The sequence below is a fragment of the Crinia signifera genome, chromosome 2 (assembly GCF_055691185.1).
Source record: "Crinia signifera chromosome 2, ASM5569118v1, whole genome shotgun sequence".
In the NCBI taxonomy this organism is placed as follows: Eukaryota; Metazoa; Chordata; class Amphibia; order Anura; family Myobatrachidae; genus Crinia; species Crinia signifera.
In genome coordinates this window covers 256,140,047-256,157,742 of record NC_139218.1, presented here as the reverse complement: position 1 = coordinate 256,157,742, position 17,696 = coordinate 256,140,047, and the positions used below count along the sequence as shown (strand labels likewise).

Below are 17,696 nucleotides of genomic sequence, written 5' to 3'. Positions count from 1 at the left end.
TGACCTGATCACTTGGCTGCGAATGTTTGGAACCCAGTGATCAGGTAAATTACTCCCTGCCTGGCCCCTGTGTCAATGCATATAGGGAAAATAATTTTCAATCAATCACATCAAATGGTTTTCTCCCTGTTCGCAGATATCAAGTAAGTCTACACTTACTCGATGCTGCAAACACTGTGGGGAGATGGAGCTCACTGCTGACGTCAGTGGCAGTCCCTTCCCATGGCCATACCTGCCTCCCAGAAAATGCTAAGGTGCCATTTACAAATGCCCCCAGCTGTCAATCACCTTGTGAATAGCCAGCGATGGCTATTCATTGCTGGATTTATTTGCACAGATGGCGTGCACATGCGTGGTCATTTCTTAATTGCTCAGGCTGCCAATTTGTAGCCAAGCCAATGGTTCTGAGTTGGGCCCTCTGTCCTTGCACATTCAAATGGACAGTTGTACACCAGTGAAGGAGCATCATATTTATAAAGACACAGGTGGTAAAAGATGCACCTGATATCACATCTGGATCTAAGTCAGAATCAGCAGCAATTAGAGCGCTATAAAGTGAAGGCTGAACTAAGCTGGAGAGAAAATAATTGCCTTAGTTTGTGGCTGCAAAATTGTCTGCAATTCAGTGTTAATTTACTGACAGGTATTTAGTGTGTGGACCACTTACAATACAGAATGTAGGTAGAATGCTATTTCTAGGTAGGTATGTAGGGGAATGTATATTACTGTCCCAATCCTTCACTTACACAGTTCTAACACAGTCACATCATTTGAGGTTCGCTCTATTAGGATTTTTCCCTTTCTCTCTGCATGTAGCTGCTATCTATTACCCACCTGGGTTTTCCAAACATCAATTTCTGGAAGGTTTCTCTGCCTGGCTCCCCTACTTCTTATCCTCTGACATCTTTACCATCATCCTGAGTAACTTCAATATCGCATTTGACAGTCCACAATTTCTGCATGCTTCCAAACTCCTCTCTCTAACATCCTCTCTCGGCCTCTACCAGTGGTCTGACTCCTCTAATTATGAGGAAAGCCACTGTTTTGATCTTGTATTCACCAGGCTATGCAAAGTCTCTGATTTTATTAACACTCCCTTCCCTCTCTCTGATCACAATCTCATTACCCTCTCACTCTCCTCCATTACCCCAAGTTCACTGACACTAAAATCAAGCAATGATTCATATGATTTACACAACTTCCCACCTCTCTGCAACAACAGCTCTCACCAATATCTACATTTATCTCTCCAGACTCTGCTGTTTCTCACCTGTACCAGACTCTTGAAACAGTCCTTGATGAAGTGGCTCCAGCTTCCCAAGACACCCAACTCAGGCTTAGATGCCAGCCGTGGCACTCCAAAATAACAAAACTACAAAATCGGTCACGTAAAGTAGAAAGCAGTGGCATAAATCGCATGATCTGAGTTATTTCCTCACATATAATCTGCCACTCCTACAACAATGAATTGTACACTGCCAAACAAACATACTAGCAATTTCTCTTCTCTTGCCACCAACCCTAAGCAACTTTTTTTTTTTTTTTGAATGCAATAATTTTTATTGTCAATTTTGTAAATTGAGATAAAGACAACAAAAAAAACAAACATAACAATAAAGTAAAAAAAAAAAAAAAAAAAAAAAAAATTAAAAATAAAAAATAAAATAAAAATTATGATATATCAAACAGATGCTCAGACGCATTCAATTACAAATCATATTAATCTTGGAATGACATCGCAGTCAATTGTGGATGATGACTGTTAAAGTGTATATATTCAGATTGCTGAATAAAGGGTATTGAAAGGGTGTAGCAAAAAGAGTGGTAGATCCCATCAAATTATTAGTTACAAAGATGCGTAATAGAATAGGGCAGTGCTAGTAGTGGTCGGCGATGGGCCTCAGGGGGTGACCGGGCCACGGAGGCTTAGACCTCACAGATTGCGTATTGTGAGTCCAGCCACCTAGACCAAACAGTTTGAAACTTATGTCCGGCTTTCCTGGCTAGGTATGTAAATTTCTCGTGGGGAATGGTTTCATTAACTAGCCTAAGCCAAGTTTGTGTAGTAGGGAAATTCTTAGCGAGCCAGGTTCTGGCAATGCACACCTTGGCCAGGGTACATAGATTTATCACGTAGCGCCTGGTCGGGTAGTCCAAGGACTCCTCTTCCAGAGTGCCCAGTATACATACTGCTGGTGTGAGGACATCTCTCGGGATGCCTGTGATGCGGATAGCGTCGATAACTCCTGACCAGAAGGCCGCTACATGGGGACATGACCAGATCAGATGCCAAAAGGAAACATCCAGTGCACCACACTTAGGGCACACCGGAGCCGGGATACTACCAAGATGGCACAGTCTGTCTGGGGTATAGTATATCCTGTGCAAGATAAAAAACTGGATCTGTTGGAACCTAACCGTTAAAGTTGAGATACGAGGACTAGAGAGTGCCAATTCCCAGGTCTCATCGTCTAAGGGACCCAAATCAGTTTCCCAGGTAGCTCGGAGCCGTGGCATGGTGTCTGAATGTATATGCAGCTGAAGTCCTGCATAAAAGTGAGAAACTAAGTGAGCATTGGTGGTGGTCATAACCATGGCCTTTACAGGGGAATCTAATAGGGTCAGGGGGGAGCTCTGAAATTGAGCAGAGAGGGCATGGCGTAGTTGAAGATACCTAAAAAAGTAAGAGTTTGGTACAGAGAATTCAGAGTGAAGGGTTTGGAAGGTCTTAAGTACATTGTCCACGTATAGATCACCTAATGTAGAGATACCCCATTTGGCCCAGACGGTGTGGACTTGTAGATGTGCTATTTCGCGGAGACGTAGGGGATTGTGTAATGAAGTTTGGGGGTCCCATCCCTGCCCACCCAGGAGGAGATGGACCTGCTTCCAAATTAAGATTGCCTGTCTAATTAAAGGGACCGTAGTGAAGTTGGTGTTGGTACTAAGTAGAAGCTGTAAAGGGGAGAGAGGGGGGTGAATCTGCGAGAGAAGTTGGGAGTGGAGGGCAGAGGGATCACAGTCATTCAGCCACTGCCAAATAAACAACAGTTGGGAAGCAAAGTAATACAGCCTAAATGCCGGGAGTCCCAAACCACCCCGTTCCCTAGGCCGCGTCAGGACAGTAAGTTTTATACGCGGACGTTTATGAGCCCAGACTAGCGAGGACAGTAGGCCGTTAATTGCATGGAAGAATTTCTGAGGAATATATACAGGGGATTGTTGGAGTACATATAGTAGTTTTGGCTGGTAAACCATTTTAATTAAATTTACCCTGCCTGTCAGGGTAAGAGGTAATTTAGTCCATGAGCTAACCTTAGAGCGGAGTAGCGTAATCAGTGGGTCTAGATTCAATGGTATAAATAAACGGTGATCGTTAGAGATGAAGATACCTAGGTATTTGAAGGAGTCAGACCACTGCAAGGGTAATGAAACCTCCGGGACGGACGGACACTTCCCAGTCAGTGGCATTATGCAGGATTTATCCCAGTTGATCAACAGTCCAGAATATTTCCCAAACTGGTTAATAAGTTCGAGGAGCGTAGGCATAGATTCTGCATAATTCTGTAAGAACAGCAGGACGTCATCTGCATACAAAGCAATTTTATCCTCTCTATTTCCTACAGACAGGCCACGTATAACAGGGGATTGTCTGATTAGACAAGCTAGGGGCTCTATTGCAATCGCGAATAGTGTAGGGGAGAGGGGACATCCCTGTCTAGTACCACGAGACAGTGGAAAACAGGAGGAAACAAAACCATTGACAGAGATCCGTGCCACAGGACCCGAGTACATAAGTTTAACATATCTTATAAAGATTGGACCAATACCCATGGATCTCATCACCTCCCAGAGGAGATCCCACTCCACGGAGTCAAATGCCTTGGCAGCATCAAGAGAGACTATGACCGAGGAGTGGGAATCCCCACGAGGAGACTGGAGGTGGGTGTAGAGCCGTCGTAAGTTGATAGAAGTGGATTTATGAGGCATGAACCCAGTCTGGTCCGGGTGTATAATATGTTCAATGACCCGGTTCAATCTTATGGCAAGGATCTTAGCAAGGATCTTAATATCCGTGGGGAGGAGGGAGATAGGGCGGTAGGATTCAGGTAAAGTGGGATCTTTACCCGGTTTAGGTATAAGAACAATCAGGGCCTCCGACATAGAGGGTGGAAGAGCATCCTCCTCTAACAGCTGGCGGAAAAGGGTAAGTAGCCGTGGAGCAAAGAAATCTAAGTGTTTTTTATAGAAATCCACTGGGATTCCATCGGTACCCGGAGCTTTTTTAGGAGGGAAGGATTTTACAGCAGTTACTACCTCTTCGAGGGTAAGAGGGGAGTCTAAGAGTCTAGAGGCTTCAACAGTAAGAGAAGGGAGAGGGATGCTGCCAACATAAGATTTTAGTTTATCAGAACCACAAACCAGCCTGGTCTCATATAGCCTACTGTAGAAGGCGACAAAGGCATCTGCTATGTCAGGAGTATGTATAGCTCTGGATCCGTCAGGGTGTCGTATTTCCACCACGGTGCTATTCGCACGATCTCCTTTAGCTAAGTGGGCCAAGAAGCTACCTGGCCTGTCCGCAGTAGCGTAGGCCGAGTGGGACGAGAATAGAAGTTTATATTTGGCCTTATCCTCCAGATACGATATCCATTCCCTTTGGTTCTGTAACCACACTAATTTTAAGGCATCTGAGCGGTCTGCTAGATATGCGAGTTCCGCAGTAGTGCAAGCTAATTCTAAGTCCCCCTCCTGTTGTCTATATGAGGCCTTTAAATTAGAAATAGTACGAATGAGGGTGCCCCTAGCAAATGCCTTGAAAGTATCCCACAGGGTCATAGGGGAGACACCGGAAGAATTGTACAGAAAGAACTCTTCCCATGCAGCCTCAAGCTCCGTCACAGGACCCATGCGTTCAAGCCAGAAGGGATTAAGCTTCCAGATCCTCTGTCCAGCCTGGCAGCTGAAATCAAGGGATAATGTAATGGGGGAGTGGTCAGATACACCTCTACTTTCGTATTTGACATGACTAGTGCGTGGCAAGAGATCTCTTGTGAGAAGGGCAAGGTCGATCCTCGAAAAGGAGGAATGGGAGAGGGAGAAGCAGGAGTATTGCTTCAAATTTGGGTGCTTTTCACGCCAGGCATCAACCAAACCCATCTCAAGGAGTAACTTTGCGAACGACGTGGAGTGTATGTGAGATGAGGGGACAGAGGATGTTAGCCTATCAAGTTGTGGATTAAGGACATTATTAAAGTCACCGAGACATATTATTGGGGTGGAGGGGTATAGAGCCATAAAACTAGCTAATTTTTTGAGAAGGTCATGGGAATATGGCGGGGGAATATACATTGCTGCTAGAATAACTGAAACGGAGTTGAGTGTACATTTTAGGAACACATAGCGCCCATTCGGGTCTGTTTGCACCTTTTCCATGGAAAATGGCACAGTCCGACGAATCACAATGGACACCCCTCTGGAGGCGGAGGTATATGTGGAATGGTAAGCCCATCCCACCCAAGGTTTTTTGAGTGCTAAGACTTTTGTACCCGTTAAGTGTGTTTCACTCAGACAGACTATGTCAGGAGAATATTTCTTAATTTGGCCAAGCACTAGGGAGCGCTTAAGCTTGTCGTTCAATCCACGAACATTCCAACTGAGAAAACTAAGTCTAGCCATAATCCGTGGGGAGTGGGGAATTTGTGAACACAAGGCCCAGCACCGACCAACTCACCCAAACACAATACCAGGGAGGGATTAGCGATGAAACAAATACATCAAGAGCATCATATAGCATTAAAAAAAACAAAAAAATTACAAAACCCGTAACCACCCAAACCCACCCCGCATACCCCACCCAACCCGAGGTACGCCTAATTCCCGAACGAAAGCTAAACATCCCAGAATTGGGAACAAAGATCAGCCAGTATAAAACTAGCTGTTAGTTACTATCTATAGAAAAAGAGAAGAAGAAAAAAAAAAAAAAAAAAAAAAACAGCACAAAAACCCCATATGGGGGCCAGAAATGTAATGACAACTCAGCAATTGGAGCCCCTCCAAGGTGGTTTAGATTATATCGATCTCCACCCGGGGGGAGGGAACCAGCCCAATGTAGAGCCCCTGCATATTAGTATATATAATCAGCAAATAACAGATATATGTATTTAGGGGCAACGCGGAGGTGTTGCCTGAAGCCCGACAAAAGATCGTAAGGATCAATACCATCTATCCCACAAATCACATGCTGGATGACATACAGTAAACATAATCCACATTAGCTAGAAACAGCATAACATTTGGTGAGTCAATAAGAGTATAAGAAACATGGCGAGGAGGATAGAGGTATACTCAACCTCAGAGGGCCGATGGGGATCAGTCATTGTCCAAAGCATGCCTAGCAGGTCTATGGCGGTCCAGCCAGACAGCCGCCTCCTTGGGGGTCTGAAAAAACTTTGTCACACCATCCGCCACAACTCTCAGTTTTGAAGGGAATAACATAGCATATGGGATTTGTAGCTCCCGCAGGCGCCGTTTGATTGGAAGAAACTGGGCCCTGTCTTTCTGGACTCCCATTGCAAAATCGGGAAATACAGAGATGTTGGAGCCTTTCCATGTAAGTGGCCCCTTTGTGCGTGCCAGGCGTAGAACTGCATCTCTATCTTGGTAATGGAGAAACCATGCTATGAAGGTGCGAGGTGGGGCGCCAGGAGGTAGTGGGCGCATGGGGACACGGTAAGCACGCTCCACAGCAAAGTGAGAGGAGAACTCCTCTAGGCCAAATGACTCCACAAGCCATTTTTCGAGAAACCTTTCAGGGGAGGAGCCCTCCTCCCTCTCGGGGAGGCCGACAAGGCGGACATTATTGCGTCGCAGACGCCCCTCCATGTCTGTGAGTTTCTTTTGGACATCATCCATCTGCGATTCCAGAGTAGTCGTGCGGCGTTCAATAGGAGTAAGATTGTCCTCAATTGTGGAGACGCGGGTCTCAACCTCTCCAACCCTCTCGCGCACCTGCTGTAGGTCATGACGGAATGTGGAAAGGTCAAATTGAACTTGAGCAATCTTGTCGGTGAGTCTGGTTTCACTGGCTAATAGAGCATCTAGCACCTTTTGCATAGGATCCGATGGCGGGTCAGCTGTATCAGAAGTCGTGGGGGGCGGGAGAGAGGGGTCAGGGTCCGGTGCAGCCGACTCGGCCGAGCGAGGGGTAGGAGGGTTCCTGGTATATTTCTCCAGTTTGGCAGCGGCATTGGATTTCCCCATGTTCATTCGATTAGTAAAAAGGAGCGTGAGGGAAGTGGGGGCACAGGTAGCTCAGCCTGGTGCAGGTGAACGTAGGGTGTAAGCTGCAGCACCAGTAATCAGATATGTCTGTTTTATAAGGTTATAGAAGGTCCTCTCCGCCGCAGCGTGGAGTGGTGGCAGATAGATAAGCCAGCAGACCTGGATATGCAGCTCAGGGCAGAATGGACACAGCCCTGTATGATGGGGTATAAGCCTTAATAGTCCTGCTATAATGCTGGTGAGGAGGTGAAGCCCACCCCACACCTTTTACAGCGATCGTGGGCTGAGAGAAAGTATCTCTTATGAGGTCTGTGCAGTGGGAGGCTGGCAGCTCAGAGCGGGAAGATGGCGGCTTCAGGAGCAATGAAGGAGGGGGGTGTCCCCCGTCCCGCGCACCAGGATCTCAACAGGAGGGGAGAGAGCAGGCTCAGGGTACCTGGTGTGTGCGGCAGTTCAGAGTGCCCGTCCAGCACTGTCACGGGGAGCAGAGGCAAGCGCCAGCAGCGTCTCCGTCTCCCGTCGTCTCAGGCAGGCAGAACAGCGTGTTGCGCTGTGAGGTCACGGGGTCACAGCACGCGTTGGGAGATAGCGGCGCCCGGAGAGAATGAAGGCAGCCGGTACCGGAGGAGACAGCCCAGCAGCTCCAGTGGGTGATCCCCAGACAGCAAGGGTAGGTCCCAACCCCCGGGGGGGAGAGCAGGAGGGGTAAATACAGGATTTCTTTGGAGGAGCACAGCGTCTAGCGTGTTACTCCATTGCCGCCGTGGCCACGCCCCCCCCTAAGCAACTTTTAACACATTTAAATCTCTTCTGTACCCTCCCCCTAAATCCAAAATGTCAATTTGTACCACTACCATGCAACCAGGGCAGTAAGGATGGTGTAATGGTTAGCATTAATGCCTCACAACACTGAGGTCATGGGTTTGATTCCCACCATGGCCCTAACTGTGCAGAGTTTGTATATTCTCCCCGTACTTGTATTGGGTTCCTCCGGGTACTCTGGTTTCCACCCACATTCCCAAAATATACTGGTAGGTTGTTTGGCTCCTAACAAAATTTACCCTAGAATGAATGTGTGTGCATGTACATGTAGTAGGGAATATAGATTGTAAATTCCACTGGGGAAGGTACTGAAGTGAATGTTCATATATTCTCTGTAAATCACTGTGGAATATGTGTGCGCTATATAAGAAACTGTTAATAAATGAATAATAATATATTTCATATACAATTGCAATTGTTCATTAAAAGAATTGACATGCAAAATTCTATTTCCCCATGTATTCAAAATAGTCTATTATAATAGTTAATCATTTATAATTCTTCCACTTTGGTTAATATAACTGTGATGTCGTATGTGTGATAATAAAAGTCATTATTTGACAAGCACTTCATTATTTTTATTTTTTATGTATTTTATATTGGGGAATGTTCAATAATCCATACCCTCCAACTGTACCGAATTTGCCGGTACAGTACCGTTTTTTAACAGTCTGTACCGGTAAATATAGTTTGTACCGAATGTACCGCTTTTTTTTTACTCACTGTGCGCCGCTAATCTGATCATTGATTATTCCTGGCTGCAGAGCTCCTGGGCCCCACTCCGTGTGCTGCAGTGTGCCGGCTCTCCCCTCTACCCCTCCGTTCCCATGAGTGCATTGTGGGCCGGTGCCGTGCGTCATGACGTCACGCGCCGGCACCGCTCACCCTGCGCACTCAGGGGAAAGTCTCTTCTCAGGCATCACTAGTGTCTGTGCGTGCGCAGACTGAGAAACTGAGAGCGCGGCGAAGCTGCCTGAGGGAGAGGGGGTGCGGTGGCAAGCCCTGGCGCGCGTCAAGGATCTCGACAGCATTGGACCGACAGCACATCAGTCTCTACAGTGCAGCAAGTAGGTGACGGTGGCTCAGCCAGGCTGTAAATGATCTCTTCAGAGGACTCTATCCATGTGTGACGCACCTGCTGTCTGCAGCTAATGTCCCATGGTGGCTTGGTGGGCTGCTGGCATATTAAATATACTTATTTAATATGCCAGCAGCCCTCCAAGCCACCATGTGACATGAGCTGCATCAGGTGCTGGACCGGGGGGCAGGCTGACATATGCCCCCCCAGGGCTCTGTTACTGCATACCCTCCAACATGGCTTTCCCCCCCTCCTCTTCTCCTGCATTTTAAAGACACATATCTGAAAAAATGGGCAGTATACATTCGTGACCACGCCCCTTTTATCCATGGCCACGCCCCCTTTCAGTATGTGTACCGACTTCTGCCCTAAAAATGTTGGAGGGTATGATAATCCCATAATGGGAGCTGCAGTTTGCAAACATTCTTTACTTCCACTTTCCTTTTTTATTGTCAATCAGTTACTGATGGCCATCATTTTATCTTGTTAGGTGAAAAGTTGATTACATTGTGGGATAAATATTAGGGCTAGTAGCATATCTCACCAAACAGCAGTAGCTAGAGCAGAAACCACAGAAAAAAAGTATTAATAGGCCAATATACCCTATTTTTCATAAAATAAAATATAGATTTATTACACTATGATACCAAAATCAAGCTCAGAAACAAAAACAAACAAAAAGTTTGATTGTGTATACTAAGAATTCAAATATATTTCTGTGGACGAGTACATTGCTTAAAAAAATCTGCAAGGTCATAACATAGCTAAAACAATAACTACAAAGGAGACATTTAGCCGCAATTATTTATCATGCGTAATTGTGTCGCTGGGGGCTATTCAATTAGAACTGATAAGCTGGTAAAAGCCACAGTTTATCATGGATTTTGTTTCACCTGCCTCAGGCAAACGGAGCACAATCTCCCAAAACAGCAACATTTTTGGCTGAAACAGGGGCCGTTTCTAGCAAAAACACACAGGTTACTCTAACCGGGTGACCAAATTGGATAGTCTGCAACAAAAATAACTGAATACCCCCCATAATATTTTTTCAGCTTGCAAATATTCAAAGATAGAACAATTATGCATTGATATTTTTATGAATCAGTATGACCAAAGAACATGCTGTTTTTATTTTAAGAGTACATGTAGAGCATTAACTCTCCCAGAAGGATTCCGCTTATCTTAAGCCATCTAATTAAGACCCATAAATACAGCTTAACAAAATGGTTTCTGATCTCAGATAGCCTTGGAAATCAATATGTGGTCAATGTGGTCAATGTGGTATAATTGTTTCTCTAGCTAATTGAGGCCTGTGATGTTATGTTAAAATATAGATACAGGTTGAGTCTCCCATTTTGGATATTGGAGTTTACTTATATATATAATTATCTTGGGATAAACACAGATTGCACTTTTGTTTCTCCTACTGCTTACACACATGGGGCCTGATTCAGAGTTGATCGCTGTTGTGCAAATTCGCAATCCAATCATTTATGGAATGACTGCACATGCATACGGATCATAGTGTGCATGGCTTAGCCAAAATAGTGACAGAAATAGCAAAAATATCTATTCGCAATCCCCTCCTAATTTGATGAACAGGAAGTGCCGTTTGGGAGTTGTAACCAGTCATTTTCTGGGAGTATCTGACAAAAACAGGCATGCACTGGCCATTTTAAGGGAGGGTGTGTAACGTTAGCACTGGCCTCAATCAGCTTGTCTCGGTTGCAGAGTTGTGGGCTGGTCAGACAAACAGCACTCACATTTGCACAGACTGGGAAAAATCAAACAATGGTGAGTGAATTGCGCTAACTACACACAGTCATCTGCAAATTTGCAGATAATCAATCAGGACTTATTGAAGACCATAACCTGAAAAAGGTTATACAATATTATTAATAATTCTGTACTGTACTGGGTGTACATTACTTATTCAAGACCCCCAGAGGGGAAATTATCATTTCTATTAATTGAAACATCCCCCAGTGTACAGCATATATTGTAAAGGCTCACTGCACAAGGGACGTAGGAAGTTTTTCTACATACCCATCTACCTATTTAATCTTATTTTATACGGAAGGCCTATTTGTCCAATTTATCTTAAAATAATATTTAATAAAAGTTATGTTTTAAAACTACCATTTGATATACTAAAAGTGCCCCACAAAGAGAGTCCTCTTTTCTCCCAACCATTGCTACTGTACATTTGGACTCAGGGTAGCACCACCAACTATTCTAAATAGTTGCACCCAAACTGGGAAAAAGACACTGTTGTTTGAGACTTGGTTACAGGCGACTCAGGCAGCCCCCCACCACAGGCGAGACTAGATCTCCCTTGACCTCTCTCGCCCTAGGTGGTACGAACCTAGTGCGGAATCCAAAAACCACACCCCAATCCTGATGTTTTAAACCAAGCCTGTAACTTCACAGTTAGGAGCTGATTGTCTGGTGATAAAAACCATACACTTTTGGCCTTTTTCAGGTTCACTCCTTCTGGCAAATTCATTCTTAGATGGACAAAACCATGTGCACAGCAGGTGGGGTAGATGTTACTTGTGCAGAGAGTTATATTTGGGTGGGGTTTTGCTTCAAAGTGAGATCTATATTGCAGTGTAAAAATAAAGCAGCCAGTATTTTCCCTGCTCAGAAACAAAATAACTCACACAAATCTAATTCTCTCTGCACATTTTACATCTGCCCCCTGTAGTGCACATGGTTTTGCCCATCTAAGAAGGAATTTGCCAGGAGTGAACCACTTATCACTTCTCCGAGCTTAATAAACCTACCCTTCTGTGATAAAAATGCAGGTAAGTTCCAGGTCAGATCGCCACCTACACCAAATCTATTTCATCTAGTAAAGTATTATTAAAGAAAATATTAGATTCACATATAACCTGAAGAACTACTGTATGACATTCTCCTAAAAATTATGATCACAACAATAACAAAGCATCCTTTCACAAGACGTCCTCAGCACAATAATATCATTGTACTGTACTTGACAGACTTAAGAAGTAGTTACTTACATTGAAACTAATTATTATTAACTTTTAATTACATAGTGTCATAATTAAATAAGTAAAAGCAATTGAAGACTATATGGGAGATTACAGTTTTTACAATATAATTGAATTAAAAACTAAATCTTTATTTAAAACTAGAATATAATGAAGAAACAATTACAACACATACTGTACACATTTTATAATATACTCATATTTGTCAACAGACATTTGAAACCAATCCGAAAGATATATGGGCACTAAGCTTCATAAGTGATAAAATGGAGAGTGGTAAACAATGAGCCAATCAGCTCCTGCCTGACATTTTTCAAACACAGTCTGTGACATGGCTGGTAGGGGTTGATTGTCTGTCTGTTTATCACTCTCCATTTTATCACTTTTGAAGCTTTGTGCATCTGGCCCATAGTTGTAAAAGATCAAGTACTAGTTAATCAGTGTCTACCTAGTACTTGATCTTACAGTTACAGGCTGTGTACAAAAAAATGACAGGAATCTCAGAGCGGGCTATTGAAGCAATGAGTCCCAGTGAGAGTGGACATGTTCATGTAGAAGCAGTCAGATAAAAGCCATAATGAATTACTTCTATGAGCTCCAGCAGTGCCATCTGTGTATTGATATGGAATGCATATATGTATATTTTGCCTCCTTGTGGCTTGTTCACAATTGGCCTGTTCTAGGTTACAGTGGGTCACAGTTTCATTTGGACAACTGTGCTTGCACTGCATCCATACAAACCTGGTGCAGTTTGGGTGCTGTGTCCTCACATGCAGTGAGGCTGCAGCAGTCAATTGATTGACAGTCTGCAGCTAATTGGGTGGGAGGGGTCTCTGTTTCACAAAATGGAGGAGTTTTGCCTCATTTTGTGAAAGTGCCAGGGTCAATATTTTTTTTATTCCACTGGAGATTCCCACGCCTCACTGAAGGAGATGCAGCAGCCAGTCTGCATAACCTGAAGATTATTCAGATGGCCAATGGGGTCGCAAAGTGATCTGATGATGCAGTCTTAAGGTGCCCATACACTAATAAGATTTATCTTCAGATCTGGCTGGTTGGCACAAAAACATGGTTATGGATGAGTGACAGTTTGTCAGTTTTCCAGCATTTCCAAGCAAATGGTCAACTGTCATTTGCTCTCATCCATAACCATGTTTTTGTTCCAACCAGCCAGATCTGAAGATAAATCTGCGTGTGTGTGGCCACCTTTAGACATAGCAGAGATCAGACAGGCTGCAATGTATTGGTGTGTACACACGTTAGATGTTGATCCGATGCCGATCCGATGTTGACGATATCGTCAACATCGGAAAGGAAATAGGACCGTGTGTACACAGCATATACCAGACTTCTGCTGCATTAGCATATGTTCTAAAAAAGCAGCAGCGATGCAAACTAACAGGAATCAGGCCCAAATAGCCTAAGTAGGAGTTTCCCATTGCTCTTTTAACCAAACACAAAACTGCATTGGGGATTGACATTTCAACTGTCTTATCAAATGCCTGTATATCTAAACACTTGGTCATACTTGGTCTAACCTTTTGAATCTATACTTTTAAAATGTAAGCAAATCTTAGAAGTTGCTTCTATATATAATAGAGGATTTCTTCAATAATGTTTTGATCAGTGGTCCTTTAGTTGGCCCTTCAAATAAATATTATCAACAGTAAATATATGACATACAGCATGGGCCATACAATGGTATATAAACGTATAATTAAACATCTGACTTCTGACTTCATACTATATTAATTGCATCAACTATTCATAATAAATGTTATAATTGAAAAACACGTTTTAATTAAAAAGACAAACTACATTTAATCATAAAGACAAAGTATATTTAGGGATACAGTATATTTAGTAGATGTTTCTCAATAGCATCACAGTCATGTTTAGAATGGTATAGTGCAATATGTCCAGTATAAAGGTGCATCTAATAGTAATATACTGTACAGTACTGTACAAACTTTAGGAATGAGTCTTCCTCATTACAGTATATTAATACATATTGTATTACTAATCTTAGAATTGCTGCAACTATTCACACTGGTTTTGCTGTGTATATTTCCATTTTCAATGAAAATATCCTTGCTATTCACATATGTAGGGAACACCACAGGAACAGCGGCAGATTCATTGGCTTAAACCACTTGACAATAGGGTTTAGTAGATACAATAGGGGTCATATTGTAATCTCCATTGATAATAATAATAATAATAAGGTTCTTGTGTAGTTACACACAAGGTTGTATGCTTGCCAAACTATCTAAAATAAAGTAACTTAACTCCATGCCAACGTGGATAGTTCATACCCCCACTATCCACGTTGGCATGGAGTTGATTTCAGATAGCGTGGCGAGCGTAGCGAGCCACCAAGCCCGCAGTGTGGTCTAGCGAAGCGAGCCCCGCAAGGGCACTCAGACGCCGTGAAACTACACAAGTACCAATAATAATAATAATAATAATAATGTATCTGTGCTTAATAGAATTATTCAGCTTTGTGTGAAATCTCCTGCATTATGGTATTAATACCTAACTACAAACCATAAAATTATATAGAAACTTCAGTTACTTTCTAGATACAGTACGTTTATGGAAGAAAGCTTCTTAAAAATGATTACTGTATTACTATTAAAGCTACAACACAGTAAAAATACTGCTTGTATTTCAAGTTTATTTTACAACAGGTGTCAAGGGAAAGTAACAGACACTAAAAACGTAGTTATCTGCCAGCTTCTTATATTTTTCTTAGAACTTGCTATAGAAGTGAACACAGATTTGTGAGCAATATCTTTTCACACTTCCAACTACTCCCACTCATGTTCTTTACACATTTGACATAACATAGAGTTTAACCTTGCAAACTGTGTTTTTAAGTTGAACTGAATGTAATTTTCACAACGTTAGGTGGATAAATATTATATGAAGTCCACAGACTATTATCGTGAGGTCACAGAACAAAATACACTCTTAATAGAATACCCCTTACACACGGTGCAATTTAGTCTTACAAAATTACAAAATTGTGTATATAGTGCCGGCAAGTCTATTTTGAATAGTGTATTTCGCCATAGACCACATGAGGCATATTTAAAATCGCAAGTGCATGTAGCCAAAATTGGCTCCGTTTACTTCAAGGGAAAATTGTATAGTCAAAACCAGCCTACATCGCACTTGGTGTATGCTCCTTAAGAGTAAATATTTGGAAGGTGCTTATTATTTATTTGTAAACACAACGGTCAACCATCATGAGCCACGGATGGTTCATTTCATCTGTCAACTCTGCAAACTCATTTCTAATAAATATCTATAAACACATCCAGAGGCATAGAGCTATTTTCCCAACAGGTAACAAATTGCCCGCAAGTGCTTTATTTAAGCAGTGAGCTGTTGAGGTTTTTTCCTCTTAACATATTACACTGCATGAGTGTCTTTTTACTCACCACAAAGGCCTCCAGACATTTCAGAATCAATGGTGTATTTCTCCTATGATAGGAAAGTTTGTTGCTTTTCCTCCTGGCACATCTTTCTATTTAACACATTCCACAGGGAACAAGAAAAACGGGAGACAAAGACAAAAGCAAGCGCAGGTAATTCAAAGAGGGTAACCTCTAGCTACCAAAACAAAGAGAAATACTGTAAATCCGCTTAGATATCCACTCATATTTTAATATCAGGCAGGCTGCCACAAGCAACAACCAGATTCATTCTCCGCACACAGCAGATGCCCCCCTTCTCCCAGGAATAGTTTGTTCTTTTCAGCTGTTGCCTGTCTGATTATGTGTTCCTCTAATTGGTAATCCTCCTTGTGAAAGAAATAGACCTGTATATTACTGACCTACAGGATCATTTCTCTTGGCAAGAGAGAGCAAATAGCAAAAGGCTGAAAACCTATTCCGCTACTAAATTATGCCACTTTATGTGTTCAGAAACCTTTTCCTTTACTTAGCTCCTTTAGCAGCCTGATAGGTAGAACATTAACATGCTAGCAAGAAGAGATTTTCTATCTTAATCCAGTCGTGTACAGAATGGACAGCAAAGCCGCAAGCATTACACTGTGCTGTGCATTACCGAGTGTCAATTGACTATTATACCATTTTTTCTGTCACTTTTCATAGAAATGACAGCTATTTCTCCCTGGATAAATGACAATCGATCCTTTTTATATCATTGTATAACTATTTTTTTTTTTTTTTCTGGGAACCAAATGCACATTCAGTTGGTGCTATTGGGAATCTAAAACAATGATATGAATGTGCAGTTTGGAAATGTCACCTGAGGGGAAATTGATATTTGGAGATTGTGACACACAAGTTTCCCTTAGTGCAAATGTAATTGAATAAATGTTAGCAATAAATAAGGCAGAGGCAAAGTATATATATTTATGGACCTGGACGGGGAACAGTTATGCATTTTGGCTAGACTATGAGATTATGAATGTATGAAAATGGTTTTATGTGTTTATCTACACTACAGTATTTGGTCTACCAGGCTTTCACCTGCAGATCCCTAACTACTTCCAGCTTTATGTCACCACTCTGGCTTATTATCTGCATAAGTGAAGGCTGGTTTGCCACACATTAAGGAATAAGAGGGGATGTGATCACAACAGCGAACTTTTGCATTAAGGGGTTAATGTATAGTAAAATGCAAACACATTTTATTACCTTTTAAAGATTCAACTTGCACTTATGTCAGCAATGCCTGTATGACAAACATCTATACACCATGCTGACTGCCAAAGAGAGATATCCTCCTGTACCAACCAGCCAGCTTCTAACTGTCATTTTTCAAACACAGATGGTAAAATGACAGGTAGGAGCTGAGTGGATGTTACTTTATCTCTCTTCACCTTATCTCTCTACAAGGCTTAAGGTGCCTACAAATGGATGCGAATTTCAGATGCGGTTTGAACTTTTTAGTTCAAAACTCATCACATGCAATTCACATTGCACCATGTTTCTTTTGGCTTGTGATGTAATATGTATATTTATCATTTAAAATAATCCCTCCAGTGTCCCGTCATAACAGCACAAGTAATGCGAAGATCATCGGAAAAATTGTCACTGCACCATTTTTCAGGCGATATGAGAATTAGAGTCCTCTAGTGCTCACATTCAATATTGCTGCATGGCTGCTGGCAAAGAGAAAGGGAGCATGGACAGAGGAGGCTGCAGTAGCTCAGATTCAATAGCGCTGCATGGCTGCTGGCAGAGAGGAGGGGAGCACGGACAGAGGAGGCTGCAATAGCTCAGATTCAATAGCGCTGCATGGCTGCTGGCAGAGAGGAGGGGAGCACGGACAGAGGAGGCTGCAATAGCTCAGATTCAATAGCGCCGCGCGGCTGCTGGCAGAGAGGAGGGGAGCATGGACAGAGGAGGCTGCAATAGCTCAGATTCAATAGCGCTGCACAGCTGCTGGCAGAGAGGAGGGGAGCACGGACAGAGGAGGCTGCAATAGCTCAGATTCAATAGCGCTGCATGGCTGCTGGC

The 17,696-nt window shown here is 42.9% G+C and overlaps 1 protein-coding gene across 13 annotated transcripts in view; it reads right to left on the bottom strand.

The window, feature by feature from the left end:
* DMD (dystrophin) overlaps nucleotides 1–17,696 on the bottom strand; it is a 1,973,025-nt gene that overhangs the window by 1,774,224 nt on the left and 181,105 nt on the right. The window contains exon 1 of one of the 13 annotated variants that reach the window (XM_083174344.1): nucleotides 15,648–15,762. The exons of the other annotated variants lie outside the window; for them this stretch is intronic. Coding sequence (XP_083030470.1) covers nucleotides 15,648–15,666 — 19 coding nt within the window. The 5' untranslated portion in view covers nucleotides 15,667–15,762. Of the gene's footprint in view, nucleotides 1–15,647; nucleotides 15,763–17,696 lie in introns of those variants that run through there. 13 annotated transcript variants of the gene reach the window in all.